This window comes from Astatotilapia calliptera, chromosome 17 (assembly GCF_964374335.1).
Source record: "Astatotilapia calliptera chromosome 17, fAstCal68.1, whole genome shotgun sequence".
NCBI lineage: Eukaryota > Metazoa > Chordata > Actinopteri > Cichliformes > Cichlidae > Astatotilapia > Astatotilapia calliptera.
The window spans coordinates 2,015,752-2,031,494 of record NC_137438.1 but is presented as its reverse complement, the minus strand read 5'-3'; the positions used below and the strand labels follow the sequence as shown (position 1 = coordinate 2,031,494).

The 15,743-nt window shown below is 42.9% G+C and overlaps 1 protein-coding gene across 1 annotated transcript in view; it reads right to left on the bottom strand.

Annotated features, from left to right (window-relative positions):
• chst11 (carbohydrate (chondroitin 4) sulfotransferase 11) overlaps nt 1–15,743 on the bottom strand; it is a 100,262-nt gene that overhangs the window by 17,956 nt on the left and 66,563 nt on the right. The window contains exon 2 of the mRNA XM_026146709.2: nt 11,960–12,045. Within this exon, the coding sequence (XP_026002494.1) occupies nt 11,960–12,045 (86 nt within the window). The remainder of the gene's footprint in view (nt 1–11,959; nt 12,046–15,743) is intronic.

Here is a 15,743-nt window from a genome sequence, read left to right as displayed (position 1 = left end):
TTTTGATCTCCTCCATACCTGCTTCATGCCCTGGAGGACGGGGCTGTGGCCCCCCACACCCTCTAGCAGATCATTACGTGAAGGAACCTTTTAAAAACAAGCGTGTCCATGCTCACAGGTGTACACACGGGTGATCACACCCACAAACTACACCCTTTTTGGCTCCTACCTCAAAGCACACTGTGTTCTGTTGATCTTATGTGCTGCACAATAATGTTTAACATTTAGTATTTACTGTCATATTCCCATATATCATTGTGATGTTGTTTATTCTATTACTCTTGTTCTCTTCTGCTTGTTTTCTTTTTTCTTTCTCAGCAGGTGACCCAGGTGATTGATATATGCATTTTTTATTTCTTTTTTTTTTCCTGCTCATTCTGTTGGTTTTTGTCTTTTGCCCTTCTCCCCCGTCCCTCTTCTCAGCTGTTTCTCTTTCCCTCTTTCTTTCTCCCCTTCTTTCCTCCAGTCAAGTCTGTCCCGTATTCAGTAAGTGAAAATAAAATAAACAATAAAAGGTGAATCAAATGGACCATTATGGCAAGGCTGGGATGGTCAATTTGGTAAAGTAAATCCGTTGGGCATCTTTCTTTGCCTTTAGACAACAATTCTGATGCAAAAGAGCCAAACGGGACAGGCAAAAAAAAAAAAAAAACCTAGCCAAGATGAGGTATCAGTGTGAATCCTTTCATTTTCTCAAAACTCGACAGTGCGCCTTATGTATGAATTCTGGTTGTGCTTACTGACCGCGAACCGATTTTATGTGGTACACAGCGCTCAGCAATCTGTCAAAAAATGTTTTAATATGACTTTGCTAAGCTACGGAGCTGCACGGCTTGATGTCGGAGGATTACGGCTACCGAGGAGGAGCCTCGCGGAGTGATACGTACTGTGTGTGTATAAGGACCACAAATGGCACCTGTTTAGAGACGTGGTGCAGCTCTGAAATCTGTCTCTTTGTTATTACGCTCAGCGTCTATTAGTTTACATTTTGACTGCACAATTGTGAGCTTTTTGTTATGCACAAAAACAACATTGTTTTCTTTTATTTATGGACCATGATTATTTAATAAATGCTGATAATTTATTTTTGAGTAATTTCTTCATGTACATCTACGCTGTATGTAAATAAAAGTGCCCGTGTGACATCTGGGACACAGCTTTGACTAAGAACTCTCTTTTTGTTCTTAACTTATGGCTTAAAAAAAAAATCGAGATATATATCTTATATCGCCATCCAGCTAAAAAATATCGAGATATGAATTTTGGGTCATATCGCCCAGCCCTAATGGCTGGACTAACATAGTTTCTACACAAATGACAGTATTATCGCAGATCGGATGACTGCTGAAAAGTAAATTTTTTACAGTCACTGGTCTGGCTCCAGTCCCCTCCGCTAACAGGGAGGCGGGGTTTATGACCTATACTGCAGCCAGACACCAGGGGGCGATAGAGACATTTTGGCTTCATTTTGGGGAGCTGGTAGGTCGTCCTTTTCTACAGTCGCTGCACTGATCGCTAACCGTGAAACAGAGAAGGTTCCACTTCCTTTTTTCAAAATAAATATTTTTCAAAGAAAACGACTGCAAATGCAAAAATATACATAAAAGGAAGAGAGAAAGGAAATTAAAAAAAAACGTTTTCTCTACTCTGTTACACTTGGTAATGCAAATATGTTATCAGCCAATCACATGAAAGCAGCCTCGGTGCATTTAGGCTTGCAGAAAGGGTCGAGTTGACTTGATGAAGTTCAGACTGAGCACCAAGCAAATGGTTTAAGTGATTTTTAACGTTGTGTTGCTGTTGGTACCAGACATACTAATATGAGTAATTCAGAAACTGCTAAACTGCTGGGAATTTCCCACGCAGCCATCATTAGCATTTACAGAGAGTGCTTCAAAAAAGAGAAAATGTCCAGTGAGCAGCAACTCGATGGGTAAAATGTCTTGTTGATGCCAGAGAAGAGGGCCGAGCTGATTGAATGAACTGAATCTATCCCATGAAGAATAAGGGCAATTCTAACCCCACACTAACGAGGTGTAACTAATCAGAGTGGACCCTGAGTGTATTACTGACATGACACTGCTCAGGTCAAAGTGGATTTTTTGCTTCATTTGCTTGGTTGAGATTTTACTGCTGAGCTTGTAATATCTTTTTTTGATTTCACAGAACTCAGACATATTTATCTCCCAAACTGGACAACTCACACCAAAACACTCTTTAAGGATAAATAGCACCACAGACCAGGTAAAATATGGGAAAACTGTCCATTTACAACCGAGACTTAACACAGTAGCTACTGCTGCAGCCAGAAACTCCACTGTCAGCTACTTTTATGTAGACTAACTAATACAAACTCATCATCTTGCAGGACTTCAAGATTCAAGAACATAAGTGTTTGTCTCTGGAAAGCAACCAACAGCAACCAACACCGTCACACCCAATTTGGGATGAATCAGACTTTCCATTATGACCTGAGTTCAGGTGTCGCATCTCTCATTTTGCAGTATTTTAATTTTTGGCATAGATCGAAATATCTGTCAGCTGAATCACTTTTTGCTGTAAAATATTCTCCTCTGAGAATCCATCGCATACAGAGACCTGAGACAGCAGGAAAAACATTGCTGTGCTTTCTTCTCGCCTTGTAATCGGAAGGTTGCCGGTTCGAGCCCCGGCTAGGACAGTCTCGGTCGTTGTGTCCTTGGGCAAGACACTTCACCCGTTGCCTACTGGTGGTGGTCAGAGGGCCCGGTGGCGCCAGTGTCCGGCAGCCTCGCCTCTGTCAGTGCGCCCCAGGGTGGCTGTGGCTACAATGTAGCTGCCATCACCAGTGTGTGAATGTGTGTGTGAATGGGTGGATGACTGGATATGTAAAGCGCTTTGGGGTCCTTAGGGACTAGTAAAAGCGCTATATAAATACAGGCCATTTACCATTTACCATTTCTTCTGCCTGCAGTAGGTGCGTCTCACAGTTTCGGGGACTCCACTGCACTATGAAAGCTTAGTGTGGAGCAGGTAATGTTAATGAGCACTATAACCTACTTTAATACACAGTTACATACGAAAGAAGACCAAGGTGGAATCACAAAAAACAATTCAAGATTAGTTTTTCTAAAAATTCAAAGTAGTGAGCCAAAGGCCTTCTGGAAGGACGTCTGCTGGAATCGAGCTTGGTTTGAACTTCGTGTAACCACACAATATAATTATTTTATAGTTTTAAGTAAACAAGCTTGTAATTTCAAGATCACGAAACATTTGCTTTTTGATCTCGATGACACACAAAGTCTTATTTATGCATTTCTCTAATCCATTTCTCTACGGCCTTCTGTACTATAGCTCCTCTTTCATGCACACAGTTTATCTTCTCCGAGAGCAAAACAGAGCACTCATCCCCTTTAAATCCCTTTGTCTCTCTCTTTTCACCGCCTTTCTTCAGCCTGTTTATATGCAGCCTGTAGAGATAGGCAGAGACAAAAAAGAGTAAAGCCTCCTCCTCTAAATCCCTTTGTCTTTAAACCCAGAGTGACTTATCCAGCTTCCTGCGCACACATCTTAGAACCCACACCCACAGCGTATGACTGTGCTCCGGTCTGATGGCTTTACAGCAGAGGAACACTCAAGACAGCTGCTTTGGCTTTTTGCTGTGGGTGAAAGGTGTGACGCTTCTTTCAAGTCTGTGCCAGTCTCAGCTGCTGTGTTCCTGCATAATCTGGCCCAGGGTGCCAATTCCAGAGAGTGCACGCACACACACACACACACACACACACACACACACACACACACACACACACACACACACACACACACACACACAATTGCAGTGAGTGGATTGCAGGGTTAGAGGCGTATCTGCAGCTGGTGAAACAGCCACACAGGTATTAGTGTCACAGACACACAGAGACACTTTCCTCTTTTCACTGATTACATTTATTTATGAAGCAGTAAAACGACCTGTCTGCACAACATGGTTAAAGTCTAATGATGTCTGGTCTGAAACATGCAACCCTACATGATGTTCAATATGAACTAATGTGCAGTTTGGTCTACAACAGCCTTCTTTGCTTGTCAGAGGTGGACCCTGTTTATTGAATGTCCAGCTCGGCTGACACAACAAATATCATTTGTTGTGGGAGGCGGGCTTCTTTCGTTGAGCCTTGTTGATTGGTCAGCTGCTTTGGTGTGATGAGTCATAGAGCGCTATGTCGTCTGAAAGATTTTCGAATTAGAGTCGCTCTTTTTCACCTTTCTGATGATGACCTCATTATTTTTGTCAAACCTGTCAAACGCTCATCTAAACTTTGCTGAATGAGTAAAGCAGCTAGCTTCCAGCCTGGATTAAATACCATTACCAGTCAAATTATTAGTCAAGTGTACCATCCAGTCATTACCCTGGGACCTGACTATTTACTGAAAGAATGACATTTCACAGCCTGAAACTCTTTAATGTGATATTCCTCAGAAATGTATGTGGACACAAAATGCAACTTGAGTGTGATTATCAGGAGGTCATAGAGTCAAGAAGCAGGTTTGAGATGTATGGAACTGCTATTTTTTCACTTTCATGCAGCTTTTATACCTAAATTACGTTTTTGGTTCACGAGTTTCTGTCGTTCAGAATCTTGATGTGGGTATTATAAATCCTCCTATTTCAAACTTTTACATTTAACAAATAACCCACTGACTTTAGCCCCCTTTTAACTTTCAAATCAATTTATTTGTTCAGTCGTTCCAAATTACGTCAGTAACAGAAAGGAAACCGTTTCAAGTTACTACAAAAGGGCTGTTGTACCAGAATGCAGCACGTTACCTGATAAAGTCTGAACGGTAAGTGGCAAAAGTTTAGTCAGATTCAGGTTTTGTCATTGACCCATCTTTTAAAGCGTCTCTCTGCTATGTCAGTATAAAGCTGAAATGAAAGAGGATGAATGAACAGAGCTGTAAAAAACACTCCTCTGTATCCTTTGACAGAATGGTATCTTTAGCAGGTATGGAGTTTAATTCCAGTTCAAATGTTCAGCCAGTATGAAAACGAGATACCTGGAATAAAAGTCTCCCTACAAAACGCCTTGTTTTGTCACTCTGCAGTCATCTGGAAACACCTCTGAGCAGTTATTTTCTGCCATTATCTAAGTTAGACTCCACAGCCATAGACAGTACATGTTTAAACTGATAGTGAAACTTGTGCTCTAACCGCTCTCTATGCTGCTGTGGACCTGTCATGGGTTTCATCTCAGGCTTCTTTGTGCTGTACTCGACTTTCTCACAGAATTTAAGATGTTTTCTCAGGACATTTAAATTCTGCCGTCACTGCTAGCTGAGGAAATCTAGGAAAGAGCAAGAATTCATGGGTTTTTTGGTGCTCTTCTTTTAACACAGTGCTGTGCATAGTTCAATCCAACATATTCATCTCTTCAAATAAGTCATTCCATTCAAATAAAAAGGATTTCAATGCACCTATCAGCCAGCACTAACCAGTGAAGTGAGTATAAACATGGATCCTGACATTCAAGTGGGAGCTACTCTGACATGTCAGCTGACTCCACACCGAGCACAGGAAATGTGAGAAAAGAGTGAGACACCAACACTGAGGTAACCAGCGTTTTTAAAAATATATAACCCCAAAATGTGATGCACACACACACACACACACTAATGAATGGTTTAGGGGCAACCCAGGGGTCAGGGGTCAGGACTTGCCCAAGGATGCCTCACAATACAAACTGGAGGAGCTGGGGATTGAACCGCTGATCTTGTGGCCACCTTCATACTCCGTTTAAAAACTATTATTACAACCATGCATATCTGAACTGTTTGGCTTTCAACTTAATGTTGATGAGAAGAATTCACCAACAAGCCAAGAAACCTGCATAACTCTGAACGATTGTATTTTTCTTATCAGACTGTCCTGTTACTTTTGGACAAACTCATGCATGTTTTCTGGCAGCAGAAAAGTTTGTAGTAAGAACAAGAAAATAATTCTCTAACTTTTATTAAATGCACTTCAGAAGAAATCCTGGCATCTGGACTTTATGATGTCAGAGGTGGATATGGATGTGATTAGGAGACAACAGCAGTATGATTAAGGCAAACTATTGTTTTAAGCCCAAACAGATGGATCATCAAAACAACTTGAAGCATCTGTGTATCCTTGGATCCCTCAGCACAAACACAATGAACACACATAGACGATGTTAGCCTACATTAGCTGAGTCATTCCTTTTACTACGGCACAGATCTGAGCATCAAGTCTGATTTCTGATTCAGCATTAATGAGTGAGCTGGTATAATCTGTTATAACTGCCTCTGTGAGCCAGCCTGTCATTGCTGGTTGGAGGATAAAAAGGAAGAAGGATCATTAGCAGGTTTCTTTACTGTATTTAGATGTACTCTGACCACATGTGGCCACGTTAAATTACTTAATTACATTCAGCATCTGATTTAAATTGTGGTTAATAAAACTATCTCTGAGGAGTCAGAGCTTAGCTTTAATATAATGTATTCTAAAAACACACAGGTTCAAGTCACAAAGACGAGGGTGTCATTGGGCTTTTGGAAGTCTAAGCGAGACCTTGTAGCTCCCGCCTTCTGCGCCTCCAGGGCTCAATAAGAGGGAAGTTAAGCCCTGAATTAAACACTTGACTTCAGATTTATTTAAAGTGAGCTTTTTTGTAAGAAAACCAGCGAGCATGTATTAGCTGAAAGCAAAAACATCCAAAAGAAGAGAGCGGCACGGAGAGAGAGGAGTGCAGATTATTACAGAGTAGCATATTAAAGGGCTGCGAGGAGCTGAGTGGGTAAATGAGAATACTGCAAGGGAAGCTTTCATTTACTTTTGTTTAATAAACTCTGGAGCTGTGTATTAAAAGTGACGCTGGGAAATTATAGATATGAATATGAGTAAATCTCTACATGCAAATAATAACAGTAAAGCTGCAGGCCTGTCAGCAGTGATGCTGGTGTGTGCAGGCTGTGTTTGCCAGTCACATGAATCATACCTCAGACAGCACGGCCCTGCTGACAGAACGGCCTGAGGACATGGACCCTGTTGCTGTATGCATGATTAATACCGTATATAGAGACATGATGTTGTTCACTAGCAAGGATGCCACCTACAGTGGGGCAAAAAAGTATTTAGTCAGCCACCGATTGTGCAAGTTCCCCCACCTAAAATGATGACAGAGGTCAGTAATTTGCACCAGAGGTACACTTCAACTGTGAGAGACAGAATGTGAAAAAAAAATCCATGAATCCACATGGTAGGATTTGTAAAGAATTTATTGGTAAATCAGGGTGGAAAATAAGTATTTGGTCACCTCAAACAAGGAAAATCTCTGGCTCTCACAGACCTGTAACGTCTTCTGTAAGAAGCTTTTCTGTCCCCCACTCGTTACCTGTATGAATGGCACCTGTTTGAACTCATCATCTGTATAAAAGACACCTGTCCACAGCCTCAAACAGTCAGACTCCAAACTCCGCCATGGCCAAGACCAAAGAGCTTTCGAAGGACACCAGGAAAAGTATTGTAGACCTGCACCAGACTGGGAAGAGTGAATCTACAATAGGCAAGCAGCTTGGTGTGAAAAAATCAACTGTGGGAGCAATCATCAGAAAATGGAAGACATACAAGACCACTGATAATCTCCCTCCATCTGGGGCTCCACGCAAGATCTCATCCCGTGGGGTCAAAATGATCATGAGAACGGTGAGCAAAGATCCCAGAACCACACGGGGGGACCTGGTGAATGACCTGCAGAGAGCTGGGACCAAAGTAACAAAGGTCACCATCAGTAACACACTACAACGGCAGGGAATCAAATCCCGCAGTGCCAGACGTGTTCCGCTGCTGAAGCCAGTGCATGTCCAGGCCCGTCTGAAGTTTGCCAGAGAGCACATGGATGATACAGCAGAGGATTGGGAGAATGTCATGTGGTCAGATGAAACCAAAGTAGAACTTTTTGGTATAAACTCAACTCGTCGTGTTTGGAGGAAGAAGAATACTGAGTTGCATCCCAAGAACACCATACCTACTGTGAAGCATGGGGGTGGAAACATCATGCTATGGGGCTGTTTTTCTGCCAAGGGGACAGGACGACTGATCCGTGTTAAGGACAGAATGAATGGGGCCATGTATCGTGAGATTTTGAGCCAAAACCTCCTTCCATCAGTGAGAACTTTGAAGATGAAACGAGGCTGGGTCTTCCAACATGACAATGATCCAAAACACACCGCCCGGGCAACAAAGGAGTGGCTCCGTAAGAAGCATTTGAAAGTCCTGGAGTGGCCTAGCCAGTCTCCAGACCTCAACCCCATAGAAAATCTGTGGCGGGAGTTGAAAGTCCGTGTTGCTCGGCGACAGCCCCAAAACATCACTGCTCTCGAGAAGATCTGCATGGAGGAATGGGCCAAAATACCAGCTACTGTGTGTGCAAACCTGGTAAAGACCTATAGTAAACGTTTGACCTCTGTTATTGCCAACAAAGGTTATGTTACAAAGTATTGAGTTGTATTTTTGTTATTGACCAAATACTTATTTTCCACCCTGATTTACCAATAAATTCTTTACAAATCCTACCATGTGGATTCATGGATTTTTTTTTCACATTCTGTCTCTCACAGTTGAAGTGTACCTCTGGTGCAAATTACTGACCTCTGTCATCATTTTAGGTGGGGGAACTTGCACAATCGGTGGCTGACTAAATACTTTTTTGCCCCACTGTATTTAAACTGGTTCCAATATTTTGAAGTTTCATTAGATTTTCTGCATTTCGTTTCAATCATTTCTATCATGCAGCAGTTAAAAATAAAAACAGGTGGATGGAAACACGCCTACAGTCTGCGTAAACCTGCTACTGTGAATGACTGCACGAGGTCGCTGTGTAGCCACCATGTAGGCTGCTGCTTGCAAAGTTTATGTTTTGTAAAAGTGGATTACAGATGCACTAAAAGCACAAAGTGAGGTTTTCATATTTATATGAGTCTTACATTTATTTCTATTTATGATTCTGTTTTCCGCTCGACGCCCACACACACACACACACACACACACACACACACACACACACACACACACACACACACACACACACACACACACACACACACACACACACATCTCTCTTTGACCACTGACCCCAAGCACCCTGCTAAAATTTACCCTAGCTGCACTAGAAGCCTCCTCTACATAGAAATATATCAATGGTGCTTCACATGAGTGGGAAAAATCATCCAGGGAAAATCAACTAACGCCAGGCCCATGTGCGCCTGGTCTAATCTTAGCTGTCCAGCAAACCGTTTAAATTCCTACGGTATGCTTTTAAAAGGTCCTGGGTGATAAATGGCCGACAGTGAAATGGAAACGGAGAGAGGGAGAGGATGAGGGACAGCCTGAGACAGCACGCAGCAGAACACAGTGAATAAAGGACAACAGGAAGCGTGAGGTAAGACACTGTCGGGGTTAGCGGCAGAAGAAAGAGGCATGCAGACAGGAAGTGATAGATGGTAGGACATTGATCAGAGAGCAGAAGAGGAGCAGAAACTATCCAATCTATCACCATCACCTCCAGCAGTGTCCTCCTGTCATGCTCCTCTCCTCAGTGACTGCACTGCTGGCAGGTTGCGCTCAGCCCCGAGAGCCACAGCTGCACAAAATGTGCATCTCCACAGTGCTCCAAAATGTGCCTGATTTAGTTGATACTGCATACTGCAAAACATGTACACTTTCCATCCTTTCCAACCATCTTTTGAACATTAAGTTGTTGAATTGATTTTCTACCTTCGAGGCACTCATTGGTTTCAGCTCACTTGCTTGAGATTGGTAATCCATCACAGTGAACATCGAGGCACAGTTTCATTATCACAGCAAGCAGGGTTTCTTTGAACGTTCCCCTCTCTGATGCAGGCTGTTTGAAGTCAAGAAGACTCATACCTGTGCAGCCACACTCGCTGGTTCACCTACAGCCTGCTTTACATGCTGTAGTTTCCAGTTTTCTCATGAAAACTAAACATATTGATGATACACTGTCCAGATAAAAAGTTACATTCCAAGAAGGTAAAATACTCGAATTCTAATTGGAGATAAAGTATCTGAATTTCAGGCGTGGGACCTCGCCTCCAAACATGCGCCTGCGCCTCCCCACACAAGCTGTTCATCTTGTTCGGCCCTACACTGTAGAGGCTCTGGTATTACACAAAGGGAACAATCAAAAGAGGGTCAGTTCCTCTTGCTGGCAGGACATGGAGGGTTCAGCTTGACAGAGTGTGACGTCCAGCACCAACCTGGCTGCACTCAGTTCTGTGTACATGCACGTCTGTGTAAGGATGTCTGCTGTACCTGAAACACTGCATAGACCAATCCTATAGTGGTACCTAATAATTTGGACCAACTGACGACTCGTCTCTCTGATATTTGATAGTAACCTTTTGACTGCAGCACGCTGTTATTTTAAACTAAGAGGTGACCACACCTTTCAGGACGCAGTGCCTGAACTCTGCAGCAGCCCTCCTCAGCTCATCAGGTTGGCTGAATGAGTTTGCTTAAAATGAAACATATTGTTGTATGTTAGCATTTCCTTTCATCTTGCATCCATTATTTCGGTCATACTTTATCTGTATGCTGCATTCGCTTTAATGCATGTTTATCCAAACTGGAGCATTTTGTAACCGTGTGTTTGAAGCAGCACACCGACACAAGTGAAGATTCATCTGAGAGGGACAAACTGAACTAGACCGAGTGCTGAACTTTATTTATTTTTTCTACTTTATGGGACAATTTTAGACTTTTCAGGTCAAAATAATAGCCATCACTGCCAAATCCTTCTTCTGTGAGCATTAACAGACTGGGCACAGATTGTTGCAGTTTTCACTAGACTCATTTTTCCATGAAATATAAAACCTATAAGAATATTCTATACATGGTATTAAAGTTAGCAATGACTTTGTTAGTGCCATCCTTTTAAAACATTTGCTTTTCTCTGGTCCCCCTTCAGTTCAGTATAGCTTATGAACGCAGCACTGTTGGCAGCTACATTTAAAGTGCTGCCAAAGCTTCTTTTTACCCTTGAATTAAAAAGCTCTCTGGGTGATAGGAAATCATAGCAAACATAGCATATGCTCAGGAGTAATGTGCAAAACCACTGATATGGTTTGATTCATTTGCTTTTATCCCAGCCATCGCTCTTAAAGTCATTCACATGGTAGGTGTTCTCTATTTTATGTCCTTTGCTTCTTTAATTGTAAGCATAAACCGACGAGGCTGAGGCCTGTGTCTGCATCTCCTTCTGATTTTTCCTGCGTCAGTCTCTTCACTGTAAACTGTCCAGTAAAACTCGAGCCATTAAAATGGCATCACATTATACGCTTTAATTTCATGCTGGCAATCACACTGTTATAGCAGGCAGCGTGCGGTCAGATGGTCGTCGTCCTGTAAAGCGTTTTAAATCGTGAAAAATGAGATGAAGCAAGGTTTCACTGGCTGGGACAGACATGACAGCACTGTAATAGTCTCGCTGTTTATGCGATATGAAAAAATGCTGCAGAAAAGAGCTTCTAGTAGGAGTTTGTCATTTCCTCACTGTCCTTGAAAAGGGTAAATTGTGAGACCTGAGAAAAACCTCTGTCCTTTCTTGTGATTTATTGTCTGCTCTCATTTATGATACAATCGGGATGACTTATCACCTGAGGCCGGCAACATTTCCTGACCAAGAGACGGAGAATCAATCATTATGCTGAGCTTTCACAAACAGTCAGCTGTTTCCTCAGGTAAAGACTGAGCATCAGTCCTGTGGGCACCAACAGTTAGAAAAGAAAATATCTGCCTTCTAAACATGCAGGCAAAGACAAATATAGGCCTTCTTCCACCGCCTTCTTCAGGCGAAAACCTGGAGTAAAATACAAATGTGAAAACAGATGCAGGTGGTGATAAGGAGATGACAAGGGCGCTTATGGAAGTGGGACAGTGTCCTACCTGTGTGGGGTTGTAGAGCTCCTGCAGGGCATTGCGGGATCCTTTCCTACAGCAGCCTTCCACCATGAAGGGGTTCCTCCGCATGACTGGAAAACAGATGATGCTCCAGTAAGAACGGAGGACATTCAGACTTACTGCAGCTGTTCTGACACAGCAATCATTTTGACAGCATGCAGTGCAGAACACACGTCATCCTATATAAAAACATATCGTTTGGGTTGGATTATTTTTCATGCAGCTATCAGAGTGAGAACGCCTCCACGACACTTGAGGCTGGCTCCAAGCGTCCATCCATCCTTTCTATACAGTCTGTGATCTCAGCTCATAGCTGCTCAGCAGCGGTGACTGTGGCCACATGTGGTAATTACACAACAGTAACGCCTTTTATTCCTCACACTGAACACGAGTCTGTCTACATCCAAGGGGGCTGTTATCCTTTGACTGATGAAAGATTAAATCCCAGCTTCCCTTTATTTTTTACTCCCTTCCTTGAATATCCCACATGTGGAAGCATCACCTTGAACAACCAACTGCTGCAAGTGGCAAGCAAAAAGCTACAGGGATAAATAATGAGAGCAGTGACTATATGCCAAGGGCAAAGCCACAGTTCAGTGTTTATTTGGCTGGATCTCAGCTCTTTATACAACTCGATACAGAGCAGTAGCTGCTGGCACCGGCTCAGTGGGAGCAGCCAGCGCAACACTTTGCCTCGGCCAGCACACTCTCTCCAATTACTCTGGACGGAAAAGTGCGCAAGAACGGCGCAGGATCAACAGGAAAGGAAAGGAACCGCTAACGAGAAAGCCGAGGGTTTAATAGCACTTTGTTCTGCACGTCATCTGCCTCGTGTTCGTGGATGAACGCGTGTTCTTGCCATCAGGAAAGCTAACGATGAGAATAACAAGAGGTGTACATTCATTTCTACGGCGAGTTTCCATCTGTGAATCAGGTTTCACAGCATGTTTGCCAACCACAAAGCAACAAAGTAGGATTATACGTGGACAACAGAGTATGTTTACATTTAAAGCACACTGATACTGTTCAACTGATCAGGGGTTAAAATAATAGCCAGACCTGTTTCTAAACACCACAGACTTCTTATGGGTTAAGAACTATTATAGTTATATGAAAACAAAGCAGTCAAACACACAGTTTTATATACGCTGTATGTTTGAAATGGATGGTCCACAGGCCTTCTGCACACAGGCCACAGGGCTCAGAGGCTGAGGAAGTCCCAGAAAGACAGAGGTGCTGCAATAAAGAGGAACAAAGGGATGAAAAAGACAAAATTACCAGAGAGACACAAAAGACATCAAATACTCCAAAAGAAAACTGAGAGACACAATGTGATTGCAGACAAAGTCACAAAAAACCTGCTGCAAAACACACAAAGAGAGACAACGCAACGATGAAATGATGATGAAATAATGAACAAAACAGCAGAGATGCAACGAGCAGTGGAAGTAAATACGAATGAACACAACCACAGACAAAGTTCTGCCACAAAGAGATGCAAGAAAGAGACTAAATGGCTACAAAGTGCAGCAACTGGACCACAGAGAGATGCTATTTCGAACAGTTTTGTGATGCTGTCAGTTTTGCGCATGACATGGAGGGCGTGGCTTCTAATTAATGATCAGTTATTGGTTAATGATTCAGGATCAGAAGCCAGATAAACACCGTTGTCCTGTTAGACCTACACTTTATGAGGGTGTGTGTCTGTGTGCTCGTTGGACATGCTGCAAATCTGCTGTGCAGAGCTGATAATGTCACAATGGATATTTGCTCATCTGCAGCATCTAACAAATGTGTTGACCGCAAACATGTAGCCTGTGTACACAAAATCTGATGAAGATGTCGTTGCAGTGTCATCATCATTATTATTATGAATGTTATTTAGTGATTCATTTTTCCTGTTGCGGAGAACTTTCCGTCAGGACTGATTGAGGGGCGTGTCCTCGCCTCTCTCGTCCTCCGCGTCACAAGAGCATCAAAGCAAAAAACAGAAAAGGAGACTCTTGATTTTTTCAAATCCTGCTTAAAAATTGAAGAATGGGGTGTGATGGGGCTGGAACTGAGCACAGCCTGGATCCCTGTAAGAGACGTGTAATCCTCTGTTCACACGAATCCTTTGACAGAGCCCTAGGGAGTGAGCCGGTGCTTGTTAGTGTAACGAGCCCCAGCAGACAGCAATGACCTTCAAACACCAAAGGGAATGCTAGACAGAAAGGAGGGATGCCTTTACACACGCTATGTGCAATTAACCATGCACAGACACACACGAGAGCGTGATTGATAATAGTTTTGTGAAAGCTGGTCTTTAATAATGCAGTTCAGCACTCCGTCCTGCTGTGGACGTTGTAAATAGGCAATTAATGCTGGCTTGGAGAAAAAGAGCTCGCAGCACAGTAACGCAGTTGCATAGTATTTGCCTTTAAGGTGCTTCCACAGGCCAGCTCAAACCCAGCACATACACACACGTCTCCAGCACCAGTAAGTCAGTACAAGCTGAATCAGCAGACGGTGGGCCACTGCTGATTGCTGTGGACACAGCCCTGAGGTGGGTCTCAAGGTATTAAGGATTTAGTGTCTGAGTGTGTGTGATTGCACTGTGTTCACTGACAGGTTGCACAGCTGGGGGGATTCTTATTCACTAGCACCAGTGGACCCAGGGCTAACTGGAATGGAGGCCATAATAAATCAGGCATCGGTAACAGTCACTACAATTGAAGAAGAGGCTTGAATAGACATAAATGAGCTAGTTGTATTGTGGGGACCTTTCACTTGTTACTCCACATAAGAGCACTGTTACACATGTAACAAATCTTATTTACTACCTCGGAGAAAATGATTATATATCTTAGCACATGCTCTTAGACAACTGGATGCAATAAAATAAAAGAGGAGGCTGAAAGCAACCACACAGAGCACAGAGGAACACAACTGCAATGAAAAAACACGCAAAAGCCTGAGACAAACCAGAGAATCAATGAAAGGTATGATTTTACTTTTTAACAACGTGGATATTAGTTAATATGTACAAAGATATAACATCATTATCATGTTATGTCAATAGATACAACGTGACCACAAAGAAGCTTCCCACAGGGATGATGAAAATATACAGTGGGGCAAAAAAGTATTTAGTCAGCCACCGATTGTGCAAGTTCCCCCACCTAAAATGATGACAGAGGTCAGTAATTTGCACCAGAGGTACACTTCAACTGTGAGAGACAGAATGTGAAAAAAAAAAAATCCATGAATCCACATGGTAGGATTTGTAAAGAATTTATTGGTAAATCAGGGTGGAAAATAAGTATTTGGTCAATAACAAAAATGCAACTCAATACTTTGTAACATAACCTTTGTTGGCAATAACAGAGGTCAAACGTTTACTATAGGTCTTTACCAGGTTTGCACACACAGTAGCTGGTATTTTGGCCCATTCCTCCATGCAGATCTTCTCGAGAGCAGTGATGTTTTGGGGCTGTCGCCGAGCAACACGGACTTTCAACTCCCGCCACAGATTTTCTATGGGGTTGAGGTCTGGAGACTGGCTAGGCCACTCCAGGACTTTCAAATGCTTCTTACGGAGCCACTCCTTTGTTGCCCGGGCGGTGTGTTTTGGATCATTGTCATGTTGGAAGACCCAGCCTCGTTTCATCTTCAAAGTTCTCACTGATGGAAGGAGGTTTTGGCTCAAAATCTCACGATACATGGCCCCATTCATTCTGTCCTTAACACGGATCAGTCGTCCTGTCCCCTTGGCAGAAAAACAGCCCCA